Raw genomic sequence first — 21,349 nt, forward strand, 5'->3', positions numbered from 1 at the left:
TAAATCATCTCAACAAGAAGTTGAACATCTCTTGTTGCATAACGGAAGACTTGACTAACCTGAGGGAGTGTCCAACTCGACCCCGACCCAGACGACTTCTGAGAAGTGCGTCGGGCCAATGTAGCGGACTGTGCCGGACATGTTGGATCCGACAGTGACTCTACCTCCCACCTTAAGCCAAGCAAGTTCCTTGGGTTCCACATCCTCGAAGGTTATCTCTAGCTTCTCCAAGCTGTTTATTTGTTGCACTTGCATTGTGGTTGCTTTTCCATCTCCGAGAATGTTACAGAAAGACCTGAGTTCATTGGCTTTGACCTTCTGGGGGGATAAAGGGCTGTCTGTGGAGGTACTCGACACCAGGGGAAGGGTTGCATTTAGCTGTGCTTCCTGCTGAGAGGTGGTGACACCATTCCTGTGGGCCGCCTGGGTATCTTCCTCTTTTCTAGGCCTGTCAGATCTTATCCCAGCTTCTACAGGAGCAACAGAGGCATTAACAGGGGGTGGTAGACAGTCTTCGTTGTCGTGCCTGGATGCTACGGGACCCGCTTGGGAATTGGGAGTAGGGGTAAGGTCCCCACAAGCTATGGAGACATCGGAAAGGGTGGCAGTGGAGACGCTAGTAGAAAAATAGCCACTGGAAGATTCGCTGATGGGGCTCAGAAGCAGATCATGCATAGAGGACAGGGCATCAGGCCCATCTGAAGCAGGACTCTTCCCCATTACTGCAGCCTACGGGGAAGCACGTCCAAAACCACAAGGAACATTTAACTTCACCTCAACTTATCATCTGACTCTAGCACATGCTAGGAAAACCACAGATTTAATAGCATGCAATTTACATCACATGCAGGAGAGAAAGACTGGGCTCTTAAAATATCTTCCTAGGCTATACTTTCGCAAAATACAAGTCTGTAACCCAATTCATCATTCATACTTATTTAATTTTGCCAAAGATGGAGCATGCGATCAGAGTGGAGATCTACTTACCGGTTCTATTCTTACTCTTCCTTCATCAGGGTTGTTTGCTGTTTGCATCATTATTCGTGGCAGATGCTGGAGAGATGAATGGAACATATTAAATTTGTTTTTACGATTTTGGTAATGGTTTTCAGAGAGGCAGCACAAAGCTTGATTTAAGTGTCACGGGTTCATTTTTTTTATGTTGGGAGCCTTTGGATTACGTTTGATCTAAAGTACTGACAGATCAAAACGTCTGTGTGCAGGGGAGGAGTGATGTACACGATGAAATATCACCATCACATTTTTTTTCCCCCTGTACGCCTCTGTCAAAAGCATGCTGGGAGATATGATGAAAGGGTATGGCTTGACAATTAATCTTGGGGAAATTAAACACTGGAGTTTATCTATGGACTCCTGCCTAACATATAATCAGGTTTCCCTGACATGATTTACTTTGACAAAATGAGGACACTGTTTTAATCATGGAAAACCAAAAAAGTCTGTTTTCTCAAAAAAAAAAAAAATCCACTACCAGGCAAAAAAGGCTTAATTTAAAGACTTAATTTTCCTCATATAAGACGGATAATATATTACAGATATATGGGCAATGTAATAGTAGCATATGGAATTTCTGTCTATATGGAAATGAGGAGGCATGAAGACAGAATGATATTACACTAGAATCTAAAATTGACTCAAATTAAATCAGCCGGGAGGATTTGCATCCCTCTTTGATTACCACATATGATTTATTCATCTAAATGCAGCATATTTCTAACAGAGGCTTTGCAGGCACTAAAATGGCTATTTTTATGACTACATTTATGCATGAAATCACCACATGGAAGTCACTTTGCATAAAAAAATGCAGTATTTGTTGATGATGTTTTTATGTATGTATGTATGTATATTCTTATTTATTAGAATTTTTAAATAATTCTTCCTTTTGGTTTTAGGGTTAAACGTGACCTGGACATTTCTTGACAGTTTTCATGAGACTGACAAAGCAAGGTTTTATGCACGGTTTACTCATTTAAACAGTCAAAAACGTGACCAGACCTGTTGGGAGTGTGGAGAGGGTCTCAAATCTTTCTTGTCATCGCGCACAGGGAACAGGGACTTGAGAAGCTTTGGCATCTGAGGAACCAGGGCCTTGACTGGGGAGATATAAGAAGCAGCAAGCCCTGAAAAACCTGTGGGTGGGTTGGGAAAGAGGCCAACAGCAAGGTAGAGGCGTGGAGAAAGACGACAATGATGGTGAAACGGAGACAGATGTAGAAAAGATATAAAAGGAGTGTATGAAGTCAGTCACAAAAATGTCACACTGACAAAAACTAACTAGGTGAGAGAAAATCAGTGGTAACTGAAAGGCTGCAGGTTCAGACTACGAGCCTTTGGACATTATACAAGGATTTTCTCCGTAACCAGAAACCAGGTTAGAAATGAGAGTTCAGGCAGAAAGAATTTATAGTAGAGAGCACAGAGTTGATGGTTGGAAGGACAGTCAAATAAAGAATGGGTCATGCTCAAAACGGAAAAAGAAGATTATTTTATTGCAGAAAAAATGGTCCACATCCTGAAGGGTGACCGTTATTTTGTACCTTGCTCGGGGTCCTGATTCTGTGTAGGTGGGGTAGGAGGTCTGGATGGTCGTGGCAGTGTTTTGCTGAACTGAGAGGATGTCGCAAAGATATCCTGCTGACTCTCCCATCGATTCTTACATAAGCAAATTGGATATTAGAGGTTACATAAACGAACACATTTCCTGTGATGGACCATATGTCTTATCTTCACCCTTGAATCTTACCTTGTTGTCATCCAGCACTGAGTTAAGTGACAGATCCTGTCTGCTTCCAGATAACTAGAGGATGAAAAAGGTGATGTGTGAATACATAAAGTGCCAGGCTCCAATGATGCAGTTCTGTTAGTAAGAAGGTGTGCTTACCCGGTGCACACTCGGAGAGCTGAGACTGCGTCTGCTGCCCTTGCCTTTACCTGCCAAATGCTCCTTCACTGCCACCTCCTGTTGCACATGATAAAAACAACATGCTGAGCTGAACTCGAAAGAGAAAACTAGATCATACTGGGAAGTCACCATCTGCTTCCCATGCTATATGCCTAAATAAACATAACATTAGAAAGAGATGATAAAATGCAATTTTATCGGATAAAAAAATATTAGTGGAGCTAGCTGTGTGACCTGTCTCAGACGGTCCAGTGTGAGGATGTTCTCCACAGCCAGGACGCTCCGCAGGTACTTCTCTATGGCAGCTTCATTATCTGAGGATTTCGGGTTCTCAGCGCTGGTGGCCACACGAGCCAGCATCTCCCTGTCCTCTGAGCTCTGGCTGTCCTGCTGAAATACACAGCCAAAAGACAGGTGCTCGTAAACAAACCAAGTCAAGAAACCAGGTGTGCAACTTTATCAGAGCAGCTTTCTTGTGCATAATGGCCAACTAAAACAGCCTTTTCAGTGTTGCTGAGAGTTTTGCAGTGATGCATATGAGCGAATAATATTTACATTATTTAATATTTTAAGATTGTCAGCAAATATGAAGAAAATTGCAATTTCACCTCGCTTCAGTTTTGAAATCTGCTAACAATTATATTCTGAATTGGTGCTATTTTAGTTTTATTTACAATACTATTATTAGTTTTATTTTATATATTCTATTATACTTTTATTTATTTCTGTTTAGCTTTATTTCAGTTTAAGTAATTATAGTATGTTAGCTAAACCTTATTTTATTTCAGTTAGTTGCCAAGGCAAGATTAATTTTTAATCTAATACTTGAATTTTTTTTTAATCAGCTTTATTTCAGTAACAATAAATTGTAATAGTTTTGAGTTTTGGTTACCAATACCAAAAACACTTCTGAATTTGAAGTGAATGTATTATATATTGTCATTGGTCACTGAAAAACCAATATGATTCAGCTCATGCAATATATAGACAGAAAAAAATTTGTATGATTACCCCTGGGATGTTGGAGACAACTTCAAAGGTCACACCACAACCAGGAATAGTGCTCCTGGTGGACATTCTCCTCAAGAAATTTTGAGCAAAACCCTGTTTAAACCAACACACACACACGCATATATATATATATATATATATATATATATAAATAAAATATGCAGAGATCATTTTCATATCTAAAGCTTGAAATTCCTTAAAAAGTTTATAGCAACCAAGCACCAAACATATATATGGCACAGCTGTATGTAAAGCTGACTGAAGTGCAGAAAAGTGTAAAAAGACACTTTTCTTCGGCTCTGATGATAGTGAAGGTCATACAAAGTCGACCATGCCGCACCTGTCGTCCAGTGAGGTTCACACAGATGCGTTTGCGCAGGACGAGCTGCATCTCTGCAGGGTGGCTGAGCTGCACCACGGTGCGGACAATCAGATATACTCTCTGATCTGGGGCAGCACCTCGACTCAGCTGTGGACATTCATGAACCGTGGAGTCCCACGAAGCTTCGGCTTTCACCTGGAAGAAAGAGAGTTTTTAATGAATTCCTTTAAAATCATCTTGGGAGCCTCTGAGAGTACGTGGGTCATATTCACACCTCTTCATCATAGTGTTTGACAATCTGAAGGTCAAAAAATTCATCCTCATCTTCAGAGCTAAGCGTGCCATCCCAGCCGCCCGCCTCGGGAACGTCCAGGTTTTCCTGAGAGCTGAAGTCATAAGCTGGAGGAAGAGGAGAAACACAGGAAGAATGAGTGTGAAAATGAACGTTAAGATAAACCGAGCTTGCAGCGGAAGAAAGGTCACAGTGGACATTGCATTTCTTCAGCAAGCAGGAAAAACATACCGCTCAGGTCAAGAAAGAGCACTGGAATGTGGGTTTCCATCCCAGGCACTGGTACCCTGCCAAGACAGACATAAAAATCATGACTCATGACTAAATATTTGTAAAAATTAAAGCCTCAAACCCAAACATCAATCTATTAAATCACATCATTTAAGGATTATAACAACCTCCCTAAACCACAAACTACATAAATCAAAGCTAAACTGACATTAAATATCATTCAAACCTCTCACAGACCACAGGTTTACCAGCTATCTATGACATTAAATGATTTAAGTGTTCAGATCAAATGCAAATGATCCAGTAGAAGTGCTGTACCACTCAGCAGGAGCTCCTGGTATTCCACTGCCAGCAGAGGGCACCATCACTGCATTCCTCTCCTCTGTGAGCGTCAGACGCCACTCAAGCAGCTGGGCCTCCCTCTCCACATCATCCTCAGACTTATCTGGTCAGAGAGCAAACTAGTCACCAATGTTTCCTCTAATCTAATGCCATGCAAAACCCATTTCTGCAGAGAAGTTCCTTTAAGCATATATACATTTGCTAATTTTAGATCTTTTTTTTTCTAAATATTTTTTTTAAACTTTATTATTTATATATTTAAAATATTATGTAGTTTTTAAAATATTTATAAAACATTAATAATTATATATCTAAATGCATCTATACGCATCTATAAAATTATAATTTAATTTTATAAAAATAAAAAAACCAATGGACATGCAGTGATAAAACGCTGCCCAATCATTGTAGCTCTGATTACGTCAAATCTCTAGCTTTTTCCCCACCTGTTTTTGAGTGTGCATTATTTAATTTTTTGGCAGACAAAAGAAACAAAAAGGAGCTATGTCGGATTTTGGGCATCCAAAATCAGATCACATCACATTTCTTCTGTCTGCTTGTGTTTCTAATCAATCGGTTGGTTTCTCAAAGACACTATTTTATAGTCCATTACTGAGCTGAGACTAAAAATTGTACACATCTATCTGGTTTTTACCTGCTTTGCTGACCAAAGTCTGAAGATGTTGGTCCAGATACTCTTGTCTCTTAGTGAGAGCAGTGAGACACTGACGTCGCAGACGCTCCAAATCTCGCTCCTACAGGATGAAGGACAAATGCTAATTGAGAATAAATTAATGCTGCTATTGCTTGGCCATTTCATTTTTTGCTTATTAAAAGGCTTTTTATGCCTTTAATGGGCAGGACAGAGGAGAAAGACAGGAAAGAAGTAAGAGGGAGAGAAAGGAATGGGATGAGCATATCATGCAGAATGGATTCAAAACTGAATCTCAGCAGGAAAAAAAAATAATAATAATAAAAAACTTGTTATTATTAAAAACTAAAAGTCAATGTCATAAATGTACTGACAACCAAACATACCTGATAACTGTCCATTTCATCTCCCTCAAGCTACAAAAGAAAAACAATAGAAATGTTATAAACATCATCCTGCTAAACGCTAAAAGTCTAGGTGAAAAAGAACATTTACCTCTTGTGGCTCATTGTTTTTGGTCATCCGCACCTGCCTGATCTCCACACAGCCGATGGACACTCCCAGGATGATCTCTGCTATCAAAGGCATCGTGCCGGAGTCCTGCACTGAGCGCACCTCCACCTGAATCCGCCGAGACTGGCCCTGAGAAAGACACACTCAAACAGTTAATACCCCATGACAAAAGCCCTAAAGCCAAATGGTGAACAACTGCATTGATACAATAACAGAGCACAAGTAAAATATAGAGTTCACATGCAGAAAATAAATCTACCAAAACAAGCAACAGAGTTTGCACAAAGCAATCAGTCAAGAACACGTCATTCTCATCTGCATCGAACATGCGGAAAAAAAAGGTATTAAGGTTATTTCATGCTATGCTTTATTCTGATCGTTATAAACAACTGTAGACAGCAGCTGTGGGCTGACAGACTTGCAGTGGTATCATTTGTAACCCTGCAGGAACATGAGGTTTCTGACCTGTTTGAGCTGGAAGACGCCCCCCGTGCGAACATCTCGTGCTGGCACCACCTCCACCGGCATGTACTCGCCGTTCTCATTCAGCTCCAAAATCTGCACCCACATCTCCAACTTGCGTGTTACCTCGCTCCACCTGAGGACACAAAGCCGTTCAAAAACAGGAAGCAGATCAGTAGATATAAACCACCCCAATGTTCTCTACATTTCTGAAAGCTTGTATCAGTATAATTGGATAATTACAGGGAGTTGAAGCTCAATTTTCTGCTCACCTGTCACGTAAAGTGCGTGTTTTGGCCTGGATGATGCTGAGGTCCCACAGTGCGGGGTTCCTGCCTGGATCAGCCTGCCTGTGTCCGTATACCTCGATGGCTACAGCACCCTCTGTTAAATACTCAATAAATTCCTCTGTTACAGTCACAGCATACTCCTACAGAAGAGAGTAAAGCACAAATAAATGCATGTTAATCATTTCTAAACTCCAGTGTTAAAGGAATAGATCATCCAAAAATGAAAAATTGCTGAAAAAAGTACCCTCAGGCAATCTAAAATGTAGTTTGTTTCATTGTTGGAACAGATTTGGAGAAATGTGGCATTACATCACTTGCTTACCGATGTGAAAGGGTCCCATCAGAATGGGAGCTACTCTAAACATCTGATAAAAACATCATAATCCACAAGTAATCCACATGACTCCAGACGATCACATGATGTCTTGTAAATCAAAAGTTTTTAATTGAGGGGACAACAAAGGCTGGACTTTTTCCACAGTAGGAAGCATTATTATGGATTCTGGACAGAAACATCATCTTGCTGGACTACTTCCTTACAAACCTGCAGCTTTTCGCTTTACAAGACGTTAAGTGATGGACTGGAGTGGTGTGGATTACTTATGTATTATTATGAGGTTTAATCAGCTGTTTGGAGTACCATTCTGATGGCACCCATTCATCACAGAGGATCCCTTGGTGAGCAAATGATGCAATGCAAAATTTCTCTGGTCCAATGAAGAAACGAACTCATCTGATGTTGAGTAATTTTTCATTTTTGGGTGAACTATTCCTTTAATGAACAACGATGCTTCGGTTTAAATGCAGAAGGTCAATATTAGTAATAGTTTACAATTTGGGCTATGGTGGATGGGATTTTCAGGAGGGTATATCACATTGTGCCTAATTTACCCTCTGCTTGTAAAGACACATGTCTTGACTTGTACCTTACAGCTGTCAAACACCACCATGCAGTGGGGGTCTTTGCTGCTGGAGAAGGAGGCAGAGGGATCCACTTCTGGAGCAACAATAATAGGCTCTGCTTGGTCCCAGAAAGAGTACTGACAGAAAACAAAATTGGACAGGTACTGCGGGAGACCATTAGCCTGCAGGATCTTAATCTGTTTGAGAGACATGAGTAGAATTAATATGTGGTAAGATTTCTTAAACATAACACATTTGAAATATAAACTAGGGATATGCCGGTATAAAATTATCCCGTTGCGATTAATTGCTCATGGTCATACGGTATTATCAATGTATTGCAATTTAGATTAAAAAAAAGTGGTCATGATAACAGGTTAAATAACTTTTTTAAAACAAAAATAAATGAAAATTTAAATACAATAAAGCAATACAGAAAAATAAAGTTAAAAGTTTTACACAGATTAAAGTGCAAAAGAACTATAAAGACCCATAGGTATCACTTTACAATAAGACCTCATTAGTTAACCTTGGTTAATGCATCAACATTCACAATGAGCAATAAATACATTTGCTACTGAAGTTATTAATCTTTGTTAAAAAAAACTTTTAGCTCATGTTAGCTCATTAAATGACACAGTTGCAACTTTTGATTTTAACAACGTGTTATTAAATATTGGAATACCTAAGATTAATGAATGTTCAGAAGAATTTTGTTCATGTTCAGAAGAATTGGCAGTTTATGGCAGTTTACTAATGTTAACTGATGAAGCCCTAATGTAAAGTGTGAACGAACAATAAAGAATCAATGTTGTAGTCCAGATTAAAATGAAAAAAAAAAAGCTTTAAAATAAATAGCATATTAATTCTAAATATTTAAGTATTTGGTGCTTTGATGAACACCATTGCAAATCCACAAATTTGAATAGCTATTTTAGTAGTAGGCTGCTTTATTTATGGAGTTTCCAGAGTAAAGGCTGCTTTTTATCTTCAGTTTAGTGCCATCTGCTGTCAGAGAGTGAATGTACTTTCATTCAGCGTGTCTCTCAGGTGTTCCCCATGTGCTTCTCATGTGTGCTTGTTTACATCAGAGCACACACACATGGCTTTCAAGTAGCATACAGCGGTGCTGTGCATTTTGACCAGTTGATGGGAAAAGTATTCTTAAAATGAATTCCAAATACTGTATAATTTGTTATACATAATTATTCACAGTATTTAGAAGTGCCCACGATAACAATACCGTGCATATTAATTACTGTGATATATTGCATTACCGAATACCGGCACATGTCTAGTATAAACACAACAACAGTAGATTGTGGTTTTATTATTAATTTTAGTTGCTAGTTAAAATTTCATTAAAACCGAAAACCTTAACATGACTTAATTTTCTCAAACCTTAAATGCACAAAACCTTCTTCTGCGAACTTCAGTACTCACCATTAGAGGTTGACTGATATTGGATTTTGCTGATACCGATAGCTAGGTTGGACCACACTGGCCAACACAGATCAATTAACCGATAGTTTTTAAAATGGACACAGAACAGAAACTAAAAGTGCTTTAATAATATTAATATTAATAATAATGATAATGATAATAATAATAATAATAATAAAAGTAATATAAGCGATAATAATAACAACAACAGTAATAGTAAATGTTGAAATTACCATACTCTAATAGGGCCCTATGAAATCAGTTCAATTTTTTTCTTAAATTGCATTTACATTTTTCCAAATTCCGTTATTGAATTTTTCTGGATTCAGCTTTTTCCATTTTCATTTTCTCCCCTCATTTTTAATAGTTAATAATGGAGTGTAATCCATTTTGATGGATAATGGATTTTTGGCAATAACCGATTGTTCCAACAATCAACTATCGTTGCCGATCAATCGGCAAAACCGATACATTGGCCGACCTCTACTCACCATACAGACCAGTTTGCGTTCCTGTACATCACCGTCTGGGCTTCCGTCACTGTCATCTCCTCCGCCTACGCTGTCATCAAATCCTCCACCCACTCTCATCACCTCCACGTGCAGCCGCCCGGCAACCTGACACCAGCATCAAGTAAACACAACACTTCACTGGTCCGCTGGAAATGGACTTTGTATTACAGGTCTTCACGGGTCCAAATATTCATGCCCGAACCCAAAAGAGACCCGTAATGTACTACACCGAACCGACCCAGACCCATCCATTATTTCAAAAGCTGGACCCGGACCCGTGTAGATCCGAGAAATGGACTCTTCTATTATCTGAAAGCTGGACCCGAACCTGCCGGGAAGACTCAGACCCGACTGGACCCGATCGTCACATATTCCACCTTAAATTGCTATTAAAAATCAATAAACCTGTTGTGAACAATACAGCTCTTTGTCTTACCTAATTTAAGAAGCCGTAGTCTCTCTTCCTTGTACCTTACTCCCTGTTATTCATTACAATCTTTCGACAAGAAACTTATCCATGTTATTATTCTTGTTATTCCAAGTCCAAGCTTAATCCACTCATTATTTCAGCTTCAAAAGTCCACTTAATATCCTGGTGACGGATGACAAATGCAACAGTGCACATGTATATTCTGACTCGAGTTAACTCGCATAATAACTTCGACTGTTTGCCCTTTTGAACTATAATAATGATCGCTCATGCAATGCCATGGTCGCTGACGTTATTTATTTGCTAACATCTCTGTGCTCTCTGCTCTGCATGGAGTCTGAATCTGACCAATAAAACTTTAAAATAAAAGGTTATTTATATTATTATAAAAATGGGAGAAAATGTAAAGTGCGGTTTGGAGAGAGAGATCACTTTTTTTTGGCTCACACTTTTCTTTTCCTAAATTTACAAGTTGCAAGTTACAAAAAACACAAGTGTCTGATCACGGCCGGGCATTCTCCGAGTCCGATGACTCCAATCACACGGGTATTACACACAATGTTAAACAGACCCAGACCCGGCTGATCCATTTAAAATATAGACCCGAACCCGTACAGGTCCCGGGTCGGGGCACTGTGAAGACCTCTTCTGTGTATCTCATGCTTTATATAATGACTTAATTTGGATTTTACTTCAAAACTGATGAAACTGCATTTGATTTAATTTACATTCCTTTTCGTCTTTTGATTTCAAATCAAATGAGTAAGTTATCTTGAAATATTCATAGCAGTCAAACCACAGATCATATTTGCCTTACTGCTGCAGGCAGATCTGAATACATCATCCTCACCTCTCCTTTCTGATTGATGATGGGAACCGCATATTGTAGCTTTACGTCATAGAACAGGCAGGAGAGGAAAACGTTGGCCACCCCAATTAAACTGTGGTTCACCTGCTCATCAAAGAAAGGGTCGGCTCTCTTGAAGTATGAGTGCATTACCTATGAGATGGAGAGAGAAAAAAAACACTCCTTTAGTGTCACCTTTTCTTTTATTAATGGGACAGAATAGCATCTGTGAATAATAAGAGCTTACAGGGTTGTCTTCGTCAAATTCCTTCCACTCCTGATAAAGCTCTCTCATGTCCACTAGCCGGTTTTCCATCTTCTCAAGGGCCCATATTTGCTTCCCTTTGCCTTTCCTCCTCACTTGAATGGCAGGTTCGCTCAATACAGCGTCTCGCTAAATACACAAACACAAAAAATGTAAACTGCCTCCACACAAAAATATTTATTCTTTTTCAGTACATGCAACATTTAATGCCATAACTTTATGAACTCATGACTTTCTGCCTTTTAACCGTAATATGTAGAAGGGAGAATTAAGACTCTTTAAGACCTGCAGAAAGCCTTATATGGGTCTTAAAAGTGCCTGACCTTTCTGTTGGCATTAAGGTTTGCAGCAGGGATCTGTAGAGTAACTCTGTATTCGGTTCTCTTGTCCAGTTCTTCAGCGATGAAGTTTGCCTCCTGCACTAACAGATTGGCCTTTACGATCTGCTCCCTCAGTTTCCTGAAGCTCCGCTTCAGCACCTCCTCTCTGGTGGCATCACAATAAGATCATTAAAACAAACTCACCATGGTCCAAAGTTTACCTTGGGAAAACAAAACACTTGTTTCCACTAAAAATGTAAACCTCACCTCTCCTCGCTCCACTGGCGCAGACGATGTTGGGCGCTGGGTGAAGAAGACATTCCTCCCTGGCTCAGTCTCTCCCAGCTGCGGTACTGTGGCTGCAAGGGCTGCGACTGTGGTATCTGCATGCTCTGTCTGTCTGGAGTCAGCTGTTTGCGCAGCTGCTGCAGCTCCTGCTCATACATCAGCCGCTGACGCTCAAGAGCAGTCTGCTTCTCCTCCTCATGTTGGCGCTCTAGAGACTGCAAAACAGCCTGCATGGGGTCTGTTAGACAACAAAAACAATTATTATTTTTTTTATTCATATTGGATCAATTTTTGGCTACTGTAGCTTTAAGATTTAAAAATAAAGTACATATTTTGATTAGTGAACCTTTTCACATGTGAAATGAGTAACATGCATCCTTAATGCTAAGTGTTCATATTTTAAATCGTAGCAATGTTTTACTTTTTATTACAGCTACACTAAAGTTTGGGATCAGTAAGATTTTTTTTTGTATAACATTATTACTTATGTGCATCAAAAGTGATAGTAAAGACATTTATATTGCAACAAAGAGGTTTTAATTTCAAATAAATGCTGTTCTTTTGAACTTTGTTAATTAAAAACCCAGTTTCCACACAAAAATTACACAACACATCTGTTTAAAATGAAGTTATATAAATGCTGTTTTTAAAGTAGGTATGGTGCTAAATCTCACCGTTGCTGCCCAGAGCCTTCATCATGACTTCAGTCTGAGCAAACTCGTAGCTGAAGCTGACCTCACTGGACACCTCGCTGGTCGAGTCTCCCTCTCCGTCCAGCTGTTCACTGCTGTTACTGTTCTTCATGTTCCCGCCCTCACCCTCCTCTTCCTCACCCCGCAAGCGCCGCTTCGGTAGGTTTATTCTGAAGAAGACACAAGTATATAGCCTTCATAAAAAATAAAAAGATAACCATAAAGCACTTTCATGTACAAATACAGGGAGCCCTGTGTGACATCCTTTAGTCCAGGGTAATACCACTGACCTGAAGAAGTGATTGTTTCCCCAAAGAATACGGTCACCATGGTGAAGCTGTTGCCGGCTGGTGACTGGAGATCCATTTACACATGTTCTGCAACAATAAAGTTATTTTATAAAACTTCAGATTAAATTTAAATCTAAACAAGATTACGATTTAGCTGTTGTTGTGATTCAGCACATGTGTCTTTATAGTTTAAGGTCGCCGTGATTTTGCCAAGTAAGACATGTTCCTGCATCAACATCTTTTGTTGATCCTGGATCAACACTGCTGTCTAAAAATATAGACTTAACCCAGTCCCTACACCTAAACCTAACCCTACCCATAATTTATTCCTACAATCAGAGGGAAATAATAAGTGAATAACAAGGGTGTAGAAGCATCTAACCCTGACTGTAAGCCTAAAACTGACATTTCTTATGTATCCCTCGATTCTGATTGGTATGTTGCTCCAGGATCAAGAAGACTGTTGATCCAGGAATATGTTGTACTTGGTGAAATCACGTTCCCCATAGTTTAACTTGCAGTATTAAATTTTTAGATGAAAGTACCTGTCAAATGCATAAATATACTATACATAGTTCAAAGAAAGCCTGTAGTTAGGTGCTCTCCGGGTCATGGATTCATTGGAACCGGTGACCTTTTGATTTGGCCTACTATCATATTTACACTACTATCCTCAACGCTTACCTTGAGTTTCTGTAAGGATTGAGAAAGACCGCTCCCTCAGGTGTGATGTTAATGACACAATGTTCTGCTTGGATGCCCATTCCACACAGCTGGATGTCCTGTGAATCTGCTGATCCAACCTTAGTGTGTTCCTGCAAAACATCCCAGCATTAACTGCAGTTATCACATGACAGTCATAGAGGCACAATCAACACTTAACGAATGACAAATTTTCATTAGAAATTAAACTAATATACATTACTGCAACATGGTGACATTGACATTAGACAGCACAAAAAGCATATACTATATTTATTGCTTTTTTTCTGTAATACTACTACCTCTAAAAAATTTGTATATAATATACACATTTTATTACATTAAAACTTACTATAATAATAAAAATAATATGCATGCATAATACTATAATATGTAATAAGTAGAAAATAATAGCAATAATATAAGATCAAAGGTAATGGATATGAACACGAAATAAAAAATAAGATAAAATAGTTGTACATTACCTTCAGATAATAAACCAATAGTTCATTAAGGGCAGGGTCAGCGTTGAGGTTGATCAGGAAGCACTTATCTTCTCCAACCTTGATACCAGATGACTGCAGAGAGATGCCAAGACTTTCCAGCTGTTTTTGTCTCTCCTGTGCAAAGAAAAAAAAAAAACAATGTGAGAAGAACATTAGCGTTCTCTTCGGTGTTTGACGGATGATGTTATAGAACATAAACTACAGAACATCCAGACATAAACAAAATTACAGTCCAGACAAAACAGCACAAATTATTCTTGCTGTTACTTGTGCAATTTCCTCAGTCTTCCTCAGCTTCTCTTCCCAGGTGACTGTCATCTCCTGTATCAATTTTTCAGATTCCTCCAGTCTCTCCTTCAGCTCTGGTGCCTTCATAGACTGTGGTGGAACATGACAGGTTCTTAACATACAGTTTTTGACTTTTTGCATGTCACACTAAGGAAGCGATATGAAGTGTCTACCTCAGCCTGTGTCAGCTGATCTCGCAGTTTCTCCACCTCCTCTCGAAGCTCCCGGATAATCCTGGCATTGGGGTCTTCGTTGACCACGGCGTGGTTGACGATGCTCTTTGCTCGGTCTGCATAGCGTAATGTTGACAGCGTCTCATCATAATTATCTGCTGCAGGACTTATAGTGGCAACCATAGCAGTCCGACTGTTTCCACCCAGACTGTCCTGTGGTACAGAAGAAGAGACATTAAACATCAAAGCACTGGGCAGAGCGGTCACTTTCCAGATATTATACTTTCAAGTCTGTGGATGGAACTGGATTGGAAAATGTAAAAAATACTGTGGAAATTCCCCTTCCTGGTGTTTACTGGACAGAATGAGTGTTCATACCTTGAGCAGCCATGTCAGCACCGAATCTCTGTAGGGCACAAACTTGTTCTTGTTCTTTCCAGCACCTTGGTCTGCAAGAGCTGAGATCACCAAACCCAGAGTGGTTAAAGACCTGTCCGGTGTGGAGAGGAAAGATAGAAATGGAAAAAATAAGTGAGAGAGAAACAGACCAACGAAAAAAACACACTTCTCACACCGATATATGCACTGGCAAGCCAAAAAGCCTTCACCAGATTTATAAACCTTTCTCAGAACAAACTGTGCCTGTAAATGTAGCCATTTTAACAAGTCTTATTCTCCACTGTATAAAACCTCCCTCTCAGAACAGAATGAGCTTTATTGCAAGGTGTGTTTACACATACAAGGAATTTGTTATGGTGACAGAAGCTTGCACAGCACAAACCGAATGACACTGACAAGACACAGATAATAAAAATAGAATACTTAACATGAAATAAATCTGAAAAACACAATATACAAAATAGACAATAGATGGTATCTGTGTGTACAGGTGTGTTATGCAAGATTGCAAGGAAATGTAAATAAGTAGGATGTGTGTTAAATAAGTAAATGTACAAATAGTGTTTTATATTACGTTTATTGGAAAGTTAACTGTTCATGTGATGGATTGAACTGTTCTTATGCCTAACTGTTTTTTTACAGTCTGTGCACTGGTTACCTATTAAGTTCTGTATCAGTTACAAATTATTATTACTTACCTATAAGGCCCTTAATGGTTTAGCTCCTGCATACCTAACTAGCCTTATACCACGCTACAATCCATCACGCTCCCTAAGGTCACAAAACTCTGGACTTTTGGTAGTTCCTAGGATAGCAAAGTCCACTAAAAGAGGTAGAGATTTTTTGCATTTGGCTCCCACACTCTGGAATAGCCTTCCTGATAATGTTCAGGGTTCAGACACACTCTCTCTGTTTAAATCTGGATTAAAAACGCATCTCTTTCGCCAGGCATTCGAATAATGCATCTCATAATTCGTGACTGCAGTTGTATCTGATCAAATGCGCATTCTTATTCTTTAGCTTGGGTTAAACTAATTAATTTTTAACTTTGTAGGAACTGCAGCTACACTAATGATGATGTCTATTTGTTTCTCTGTTTTGCCACGAGACGAAACTAGGATTTACACAAGCTCCAGTCTGGATCCAGAACACCTGAGAAGAGATGATGCCAACCCCTCAGAGGACCTCAGATGATGCTAACCCTGAAACAACAACAGAACTAACAAATATTGCTACTTACTATTCAATCACATTATAATTGCTGTTAATGGTGTTCATCGTCTGGTTGACTATGTTTTGTATACATTTTTCTGAAAATTCCTGTAATTTACACATAAACTGATCACCACTTATAAGCTACTACTAAATATCGTAGAAACTTAATTTTCTGTAAAGTTGCTTTGCAATGATTTGTATCATAAAAAGTGCTATACAAATAAACTTGAATAGCTGTTCTGGTGCTCAGTGCTCTGCAGCACCAACCAGATGGCAACAGCTCAAGGATCAGGGATCCTCAAATCTGGCACACAAGATCCACTTTACTGCAGAGTTTAGCTCTAACCCTAATCAAACACACCTGAGCAAGCTAATCAGTGTCTTCAGGATCATTAGAAAATCAGAGTCTAATCAGGGTTGGAGCTAAACTCTGCAGTGCATTGGCCCTCCAGGGTAAGGTTTGAGGAACCCTGGTGTAGAGGGAGAACTACATAGAAGAGCAGTGGAGAGCGCACACATCCCTGAGGGGCACCAGTGCTGACAGTGCGAGTGCTAGATGAGAATTTTCCCAGTCTGCTGCTTGTCTGTCAGGAAGCTGGTGATCCACTGACAGATGGAGGTGGGCAAAGAGAGCTGGGTTAATTTGGACAGGAGGAGATTTGAGATGATGTTGAAGGCCTAGCTGAAGTCCATAAACGGGATACTAAACATAAGTTTGGTTTATGGTTTATGCAGATGTTGTATTTTGTATTTGTCTTTCAAAATTACTTTATGACCACAGATGTTAAAGCAACAGGTCTTTAGTTATTTAGTCCTATGTTTTGGGGTTTCTGAACCCTCAGACCATCTGGGCCTGGTGCTTCTCTTATCTTCTGTTTCCGGATGCATATCATGTTGATTGATCCGAAGTGCAGGAGGGTGGGGATGGGGCTTGCTGGAGGTGTTAATGGATCCAAGGAGAGAGGGTCAGAATGTGTTTGGGGTGAGATGGGTTTTTCAAACCTGCAATTGTACTTTGTCCAATTGTTGATTCAGCACAGTGCACGGGGATGGTGTTCAACGAAAATACATTCTTACATGACTAAACATCAAACACACTGCTTGTTCTTGGTAGGGTATAATAAAATGTAACATTATATAGTAATATGATTAATTACTTAGTTTATTAATTAAAGAAGATTAACTGTTAAAAAAAACCTACTATAACATAATTAAATAATGCATTTAGTTTTTTTTTATTAAAAAAAAGAAAAAAAGTGTCCGAATGCAGAAAAAAAACTTGTATAGGCTTCAAGTTAAACATAATTTTGTATTGTTTGGGCCGCGATAGGAATTAAACTTGTTCTTGACAGGTTTCTTAAGATAGATACAAAGCCTGTGTAGGTGGCTTAAGCAAAAAAAAACAAAAAACAAACAAACAAAAAAAATCCCCATCATGCAAAATGAGTCAGGGTTGCACACACTTGTTAATGTTGCTGCCTTCCTTGAGCCGCTCGCCTGCAGCGCCTGTCTTTGCAGCTCTCTCACTTCCTGCCAGGTCCACCAAACTCAGTTTACTAACCTTTTCACCACTTGTCTGTAAAGAAAATAGAAAAGAAAAAAGAATTAGAGATGCTATGTTTAAAATGTAATACTGCATACAATTTTTTTTTTATTCCAAATAGGATGTCACATGACCTTATTACATGTGTTTCCATGACTGGTGCCTAGTTATCCTGGAAATAAACAGTGAACTAGCTGTGACGGGAACTAATAAAAAAAGCAACATAATAATCCCTCACTACTGAACATTTCCATGGTTGCCAAGCCTGTCTGTGCTTGTCCTCTCTAAAAAACCCAGGGAAACGGCTTTAAACATTGAATTTGTGTATGAATGACCGCACTGGACAAATTCTGGTTAGCTGTCCTATATTAAGAAGGAACAATGGCAAGAGAGGCTATAGCGGGCTGTAGACAAGCATCTATTGTTCTCCTCTGTATTGCACAGCACTGGAGCAGTATGTGGGGTGGAGTTCCTTTATGTGCCCCAGCATCAGACCCTACTGTACACAATCCCCATGTCTGAGCATCAGAGATGAGGTTTAATTGAGAGGAGAGGCAGAGAGATGTAAGTGCGAGCTGAGAGGACATGAGAAGTCGTGAGGGGGCTGGGAGCCGGACCCTGATTACAGTGCATTAAAACAACAAAGAGAGTCCTTGTGCTGCAAAAGCTTCAGGCTCCACAAGCACATTGGCTGAGAATACACAATCATATAGAGCCGGAGTTCACTTTTTAATCTACAATCAGCTATTTAAAAGAGACACGTTCTGCAATTTTGTAAAAAAAATATTTTTTATATTACACTGCCTCAAGTTACTTCATGACAGACCTCCACCTTCTCAATGACCTCTAGAATTAAAAGGGCTGCTCTTCTTTCTTTACCTTTAAGGCTGGATGATAAAACGATAACGATATAATTTTCCTCGATAAACCAATAACAGGAGTTTGATAAATGTTAAATAAAATGTTTATATGCCAAAAGAAATCTGTGCTAATCATTTGTACCACGCCACACGGACCATTTATCCATTCGTCTCAAATGGCAGCGCAGCCTGAGGTTACTAGAGCAGTTGCGTTTATTTGCTGATAAGTCTCGGTCATGCGAGCACTAAAAAGCACTGTGAGATCCAGTGTGAAGAGCTTGAATTCAGAGAATACAAATGACTGCACAGAAAGTCCCAGAAACTTTTAGCCACGTACTTGCCCCTCATAACTCCTTAAAAACTACATACCAACACATTGACAGCCACCTCAAAATTTTTATCAACCCCATTAACCCCTCTGAACACCTTAGAAACTACATAGCAACACCATGACAACCACCCAGATGTTAAAGGGGGGGTGAAATGCTCGTTTTCACTCAATATCCTGTTAATCTTGAGTACCTATAGAGTAGTACTGCATCCTTCATAACTCCAACAAGTCTTTAGTTTTATTATGTTCATAAGAGAAAGATAGTCTGTACCGATTTTTCCCAGAAAAACACGACCGACTGGAGGCGTGATGTGTGGGCGGAGCTAAAGAATCACGAGCGCCAGTAGGCTTTTGCGTTGAGAGCATGTGGAAGCTGTGACATTACCGTGTGGGAAAAACCATCATCCAAAACAAACCATGGCTAACAGTCAGATTCAGCCGTTTATTTATGATCCAGAATCAGATCCCGAGGCTGAAACTGAACGAGAGCAGCAGCAGCAACGACTCGAACCCGGGTCTCCGGCATGGGAGGGGACGCACTAACAAGGAGGCAGAGATATTTTAAGCAGTTTTACTCACCGCATGCAGTTCCAACATACGATCATGACCCTTTTTCGTTGGGATTGCATCATCCTTAAGAAATAAACGATACACAAATCCGTCGTCAAACTGGGCCTTGTTTGTAAAACAAGCATCTTCGAAATGCAGGGAACAAACAAAAACACATGTACGTTGATGCTCTGTAAAAATAAACTCCATCCACTGGTCCCTTAATGCTGTTTTTTTTTTTTTGGTAATCTGTGCAGGGTTGTCTTGCCCTGGCAACCAAAAACACACTTCTTTTGTGACTTTTCGCGACGCTCTCGCTCTGATCAGTGAATCGCTCTGATCAGTGAAATGTCTGTGCTCAGCCTCGCTATACGGGAGCGCGCGCTCTTCTGGCAGAAGTGCCTTAGGACCCATATAAGGAAATTCCGCTCCATCTAACGTCACACAGAGCCATACTCGAAAAAAACTTTCCGAAACTTGTGACAAACCGGAAGGAGTATTTTGGGAACAAAAATACTCCTTCAAACGTCCAACTTAATTTTTGAAACTTTGTCCATGTTTAGCATGGGAATCCAACTCTTTTACAGTGTATAAAACTCAGTATGCATGAAATAGCATTTCACCCCCCCCTTTAATATTAGCCTTATAGCTAGGGTTGCACAATTAATCGCAATTGTCATGCGCATTAAAGCCGTTTCTGTGATTAGCAGTAAATCTCCATCTACCATCTGGTGGAGCAGCATTTACTACACAGAGCCATAGTTCTCTGACAAGCTATGCAAAATCGCGTTCATAAATCGCAGACTATATAATTGTAATATTATGAAATTGACGAAATCGTTCCCGATAATGAAAGCTGTTTGCATATCATCTCAGCGAGAGCGCCCTCTGGCTTTCGGATGGAGATTTATTGCTGATCACAGAACTATGCTTCACTGAAAGATACGTATAACTTCTGCCTAATCGCAATTTATTGCCTTTGCGATTTAATTTCGATTAATTGTGCAGCCCTATTTATAGCCATCCATTAACCCCTCATCATACCTTAGAAATTGCATAGCAACACCCTGACAACCCCTCACGACACCATATCATATCATATAACTATGCATAAGGCCTTACAACACCTTAGAAACTATATTGCAACACCCTGACCACCAGTCAGAACACCCTAGCAACTGCACAGTAATGCCCTGAAAGCCAACTAAAACACACTAGCAGCCACATAGCTTTGCACAAACCACTCAGAATGTCTTTGCAGTTCCATAGTAACATCCAGACAGCTAAACAGAACGTTTTAACAACCACATAGCTATGCACCAACCGCTCAGAAACCGCACAGCAATGCCCTGGCAACACCACAGCTGTGCATTAAAGTCCGCGTGAACCGGAAGTTGCAAACTATTTTTCTCCAGTGTTGTGACGTATTTCCGAGAGAAACGGAATACTAAATGAGGAAAAATAGTGGGCATGGCTTTATTTTCCAACTCTAGAAAAGTAGTTAATGACAGATATCTCACAAACCGCATTTCGTGTTCTGTACAATTTTTGAAGCATTCGCGCATGAAGTGCTTCGAGCACATCCATGACCTCTCTGTTATCCCTCCTTCCTCGAAATGTAAAAATTTGAGGCATCTGAACCGTAACGAGGGAATTTTAGGGAATGGGAAATGTGAACTGTGCAGCAATGCCTCCAAAACCACCTAAACACCCTAACAAATATATAGCTATGCAATAGTCCCCAAAACACCA

At 39.7% G+C, this 21,349-nt stretch overlaps 1 protein-coding gene across 2 annotated transcripts in view; it reads right to left on the minus strand.

Moving 5' to 3' along the window:
• LOC113060704 (kinesin-like protein KIF13B) overlaps positions 1 to 21,349 on the minus strand; it is a 41,929-nt gene that overhangs the window by 2,980 nt on the left and 17,600 nt on the right. The window contains exons 9-39 of one of the 2 annotated variants that reach the window (XM_026229827.1): positions 17,778 to 17,890; positions 15,079 to 15,190; positions 14,701 to 14,913; positions 14,507 to 14,617; positions 14,219 to 14,353; positions 13,716 to 13,846; positions 13,032 to 13,118; positions 12,724 to 12,911; positions 12,029 to 12,287; positions 11,765 to 11,927; positions 11,424 to 11,570; positions 11,180 to 11,329; positions 9,879 to 10,004; positions 7,968 to 8,141; positions 7,024 to 7,181; positions 6,755 to 6,887; positions 6,272 to 6,418; positions 6,163 to 6,192; positions 5,780 to 5,879; positions 5,101 to 5,227; positions 4,783 to 4,838; positions 4,534 to 4,658; positions 4,278 to 4,454; positions 3,938 to 4,030; positions 3,161 to 3,313; positions 2,906 to 2,983; positions 2,768 to 2,821; positions 2,562 to 2,676; positions 2,020 to 2,117; positions 988 to 1,053; positions 60 to 729 (exon numbers count right to left, since the gene is read on the minus strand). In XM_026229827.1, the coding sequence (XP_026085612.1) occupies positions 60 to 729; positions 988 to 1,053; positions 2,020 to 2,117; positions 2,562 to 2,676; positions 2,768 to 2,821; positions 2,906 to 2,983; positions 3,161 to 3,313; positions 3,938 to 4,030; positions 4,278 to 4,454; positions 4,534 to 4,658; positions 4,783 to 4,838; positions 5,101 to 5,227; positions 5,780 to 5,879; positions 6,163 to 6,192; positions 6,272 to 6,418; positions 6,755 to 6,887; positions 7,024 to 7,181; positions 7,968 to 8,141; positions 9,879 to 10,004; positions 11,180 to 11,329; positions 11,424 to 11,570; positions 11,765 to 11,927; positions 12,029 to 12,287; positions 12,724 to 12,911; positions 13,032 to 13,118; positions 13,716 to 13,846; positions 14,219 to 14,353; positions 14,507 to 14,617; positions 14,701 to 14,913; positions 15,079 to 15,190; positions 17,778 to 17,890 (4,489 nt within the window). Of the gene's footprint in view, positions 1 to 59; positions 730 to 987; positions 1,054 to 2,019; positions 2,118 to 2,561; positions 2,677 to 2,767; positions 2,822 to 2,905; positions 2,984 to 3,160; positions 3,317 to 3,937; positions 4,031 to 4,277; positions 4,455 to 4,533; positions 4,659 to 4,782; positions 4,839 to 5,100; positions 5,228 to 5,779; positions 5,880 to 6,162; positions 6,193 to 6,271; positions 6,419 to 6,754; positions 6,888 to 7,023; positions 7,182 to 7,967; positions 8,142 to 9,878; positions 10,005 to 11,179; positions 11,330 to 11,423; positions 11,571 to 11,764; positions 11,928 to 12,028; positions 12,288 to 12,723; positions 12,912 to 13,031; positions 13,119 to 13,715; positions 13,847 to 14,218; positions 14,354 to 14,506; positions 14,618 to 14,700; positions 14,914 to 15,078; positions 15,191 to 17,777; positions 17,891 to 21,349 lie in introns of both variants that reach the window. The other variant, XM_026229826.1, reaches the window with a different exon arrangement.

Source organism: Carassius auratus, chromosome 42, assembly GCF_003368295.1.
Source record: "Carassius auratus strain Wakin chromosome 42, ASM336829v1, whole genome shotgun sequence".
In the NCBI taxonomy this organism is placed as follows: domain Eukaryota; kingdom Metazoa; phylum Chordata; class Actinopteri; order Cypriniformes; family Cyprinidae; genus Carassius; species Carassius auratus.